We start from the raw sequence: 4164 nt of genomic DNA, 5'->3' as shown, positions 1-4164 counted from the left end.
TAAATCAACACTACCAGTATTTTATGTCTTTTGTTATCAAATGAACACACTATTTTCCACATATAGCCTCTGAATATGCCTTATTTCTTTTATCAAAAAATTATAAAATAACATGTTTTTAATTAAATATTAATTATGCATTTAAAATTGTTAAGATAAGGATAAATGCAATTGTTTCAATGGCATCAGATTATATAAACTAAATATTCATATTAAACTTGATATATTTACAGAAACAACATAATACGAAAAAACTCACAAAAGTGCTGTTTATATTTGTTTTAATTTCCAAGGTATAGGATAAATTTAGTTACAGTACCAAAAATTAGTTCAATTCTGTTTTTTTTTTCCTTCATTTTATTTTCAGTTGCAAATTCTGTTTTATTAAATATACATTAATTTTTCATATTTTTAAAAATATTTTTCAGGAAAATTGACAAAATATTTGAATAGTTTGATTGATTCTATTGATCATAAATTTTACATTGTTGAAAAATTTAACATGCTTTTAAAGGTACAGTATGTTCTTGTATTTCAATTTTTTTATAATGAATTTTGATTGATATAAATAAAACTCAAATATTCTTGGAAATATGTTATATTTAATATATTTATATATAAATATTTAATCAATCAATCAATTTCAAAAACTTCAATTTCCACAGAATATCAGAATTTCTTTTATTCTAGGAAATAAATTGAAATTTACCTCTAATGATATCCTTCCGAACCAAGCAAAGAATGTACTATACCTTGTACGAAGTAGACCACTTATATTCCTAAGAATTATATATGAAATTATCTGAAAAATTTTAAAGACAAACAGTTAAATCCTGAAAAATAAGAAAAGTATAATCTCTTAAATGCCAGAAGTGTTTTAATTGGTTTATTTAATCTGTTACCTACACCAAATTTTATAACAAAAGAATGTGCTAGTCATCTGATTCAATCTACAGTATGTTATTTGAACAAAAATAAAAATTATTATTATTATTAGTCCGTAGAAATGTTTCTAAACAATTATATATATAAAAGAAACAGTAAATAAAATTACCAGAAATTCATATTTGTATTTCAGTATGATGAATGTACTTTAGAGTTCCCCACAAGTTTGTTATACTATCCCCATACTTTAACTTTATATAAAATAAATTGTTATAATATAGCACAGATAATTATAAAAATATCTACAGTATTCAACATCACAAACCAAATTTTAAAATAAATTTATTGTATGTAAACAGCTAAACAGTGCACCATAAAGAGAGTAAGCATATATAATATATCAAAATGCAATTTTTACCATAAATATACATCCAGCAATGATGTGAAACAACCTTTATAATGGTAGTGTAATGTAAAATTTTCCAGAAATTTTTAAGGAAACAAATATTAGTATTTAAATTAGGAGATATTCAAATTGGCATAAACAAAGAAGCTACTGTATTTATTAAAATACTTTGGTTACTTAATAGAATTTTTAAAACAAATTATTTGAAATAAGAATTATTACATAATAAAACATTGTTTTCAAGAACTTTTATATTAAACTAATTAAATTATTTTTTCTTTATTTTTAAATAAATAAGAATACTTACAGGAACAAATGAAATATAAGGATGAACTTCATTACATTCTGGTTTATTACGACAAAGAAAGGCAAACGTTGCATATATCTATAAATTTTAGAGTTTTATTTTTAATATTACAACACATTTTAATTTCCTTAATTTATAATACTTACACCTATTCCTACAAAAGATGCCAAAGTAGCAGTAAGCGTTATTCCTCTAGAAAACAGATTTCCATGATTATGATCATCAAGGAATCTATATTGTTTTAAAAGATGATAGGCAAAGCCAAACAGCATACCAAAAGCCACACCCTATAAAAAATAATAATGTGACATAAAAAAGAAACCTTATAACTCTCATTACTGAAGATATCTTAATATTACCATATACATATCTATATTTAAATCTTAACTTGTTGTCCTACACTGTTCTACAAAATGTGTGTCAACTTTTTTTTATAGAATACTAGATTCTGATAAGAATAAGATATTTTATAACAGCTACCAAAAGTGATATTTAAGAGAATATTGGAAACAAATGAATCGAGAAAACAGGTTTTCCATATTAATGCTGGAAAATGTATTTGTGGTGTTTTTAATGGCTGTATTTTAAGATCTTTCCAATGTTACCCATTAGACACTGTGGTTTTAGAAGACAGAACCATAGTATTGCACTGAAGAGGGATTTAACATTTATATAAGTCCGAAATGCATATATGGAAACAATAAAAAAAGTGTTTAACCTGAAAGCTATAATGATAGTCTACCGAATTTAATGTCGGATTAAAGAGACATATATACATAAAACATAATAACAGCTACCAAAAGTGATATTTAAGAGAATATTCTATGAAATTCAATTGTAGTTTCTGCAATATATGAGTATCTAAACTGCTACATATGCAATTCTATCTTTACATGAAATTTTTTATACAATTTCAAATTTAACATGGCCTGAAAAAAGTTTAATTCTCTTTTTACCCAATTTGTTTTAATCTAACATATTTCAATAAAGTTGCCATTTTAGAAATCTTTAATTTTAATTCTAAGAAAAAAATATTCATACTTTGTTTTCTAGAAAATTGCTCTTTTTAAAAAAATTCTTAGAATTTTTCTTAAATTTCATTTAAGGCTGCTGTAAATGTTCAACTAAATTTTGATTCTAGAAATCTTTAATTTTAATTCTAAGAAAAGAATATTTATACTTGCTTTTCTAGAAAATTGCTCTTTTTAAAAAATTTTTTAGAATTTGCATTTAAGGCTGCTACACATGCTCAAGTAAATTTTAAGATATGGCTGTTTTTTATGACTTATTTGAACATGTATAGCAACCATTATTCTTTCATTATGACTTTATCTAGTGATTAAAGTAGTCAGAAAAACATTTAATTTGAAATTTGACAGTTTGTTTGTATGATTTATGTTGATTTCTTTCAATACAGAATAGTTTTTGTGTGTTAAAAATGAGAGGTGTTTTGGTATTTAATTGAAAAAGTCAAATAACAAATAAAATACAAATAAATATTATGAATAATATATAAATTTATTAAATTTACTGATAAGTTATAGTTGTCTCTTTTCTAATTTATTAATTAAAATTGAAATATTTTGTTTAAACACATCCTATTATATTAGTTGGTTTATCATATTATTTTTTACTACTTTTTAAGATCTGGAACCAATCTTTCATTTTTCCATATGGATAGCATTCTTTTTTTATGCAAGAACATACATACTGTGTAAAAACAGAATTGGATGTATGTATTACAAGTTTTTTAGAATATGATTACATTTTTGAAAAAAAATGTGTATGACTCACATATTAAACATTAGTAATATAAGATAAATTTAGAACAATTAAAATAATTTACAAATTTTAAGTTATTTTAGTTCAAACAAAAATATAAATTTACAAACATTGATTTAACAAATTTCTGAAACATTTTTCAATTATATGCTAGAAAAACCACCTGAAATATTTATTATTAATTAAAATATATAAGCTGAATACATTAAAAATGATTTAATCATTATGATGTAGCTCTAATGATTTGCTAAATATATATTTATCATATCTCCAAGCTAAAATGCTTACATATCTTAAATTTGTGTTAACTTCAGAATAAAATAAAGCCTAAAAAACATTAAAACTGTAAGAAAACAGAAAAATAAATCTATACATATGATGAATGCAAAATATTTATTATGATTTAACTATTTTTTATATGTCCCCAAGTATATGAAAAATAAGTTTATTTTTATTTTTAAAAATAGTTTTAAAAGAAACATTCAACTCATCCTTTAATTATACAGTAGAACCTCGAAAACTCGGCTCTCGATAACCCGGCACTCCGGATAACTCGGGCACATCCTGGCAGAGCAAAAAAATCCTTAGTTAATTAATTTTCATTATAGACAGCTTTATAAAAGTATAAAAGCTCTCATAAAGTATTTTTCTGAGGTCTGTCTTATCAGGTAAATTACTGTACACAGTGTATTCGTTAATTTTCATTTTCATGTAGTAAAGGCTCTATGCCTTCATAAAGGACGTACTTTTCCTTTGTTTAAGGGTATTTGGGCAGTTTATTCTC

General features: G+C 23.5%; 2 protein-coding genes across 2 annotated transcripts in view; one reads left to right on the top strand and one right to left on the bottom strand.

Annotated features, from left to right (window-relative positions):
- Positions 1-4164, top strand: part of LOC111632231 — a 122569-nt gene that overhangs the window by 64973 nt on the left and 53432 nt on the right. The window lies entirely within an intron of this gene.
- Positions 393-2295, bottom strand: LOC111632237 (N-acetylneuraminate 9-O-acetyltransferase-like). The gene is made up of 3 exons (XM_023376623.1): positions 1745-2295; positions 1599-1676; positions 393-802 (listed from the first exon to the last, which is right to left on the bottom strand). The coding sequence occupies exons 1-3, from the start codon at positions 1868-1870 to the stop codon at positions 653-655; spliced, it is 354 nt and encodes a 117-aa protein (XP_023232391.1). The 5' UTR covers positions 1871-2295; the 3' UTR covers positions 393-652.

This window comes from Centruroides sculpturatus, unplaced genomic scaffold (genome assembly GCF_000671375.1).
Source record: "Centruroides sculpturatus isolate CEXI.00-Female unplaced genomic scaffold, Cexi_2.0 scaffold619, whole genome shotgun sequence".
NCBI lineage: Eukaryota > Metazoa > Arthropoda > Arachnida > Scorpiones > Buthidae > Centruroides > Centruroides sculpturatus.
The sequence above is the reverse complement of the archived record's forward strand: the minus strand, read 5'-3'. Positions and strand labels throughout refer to the sequence as shown.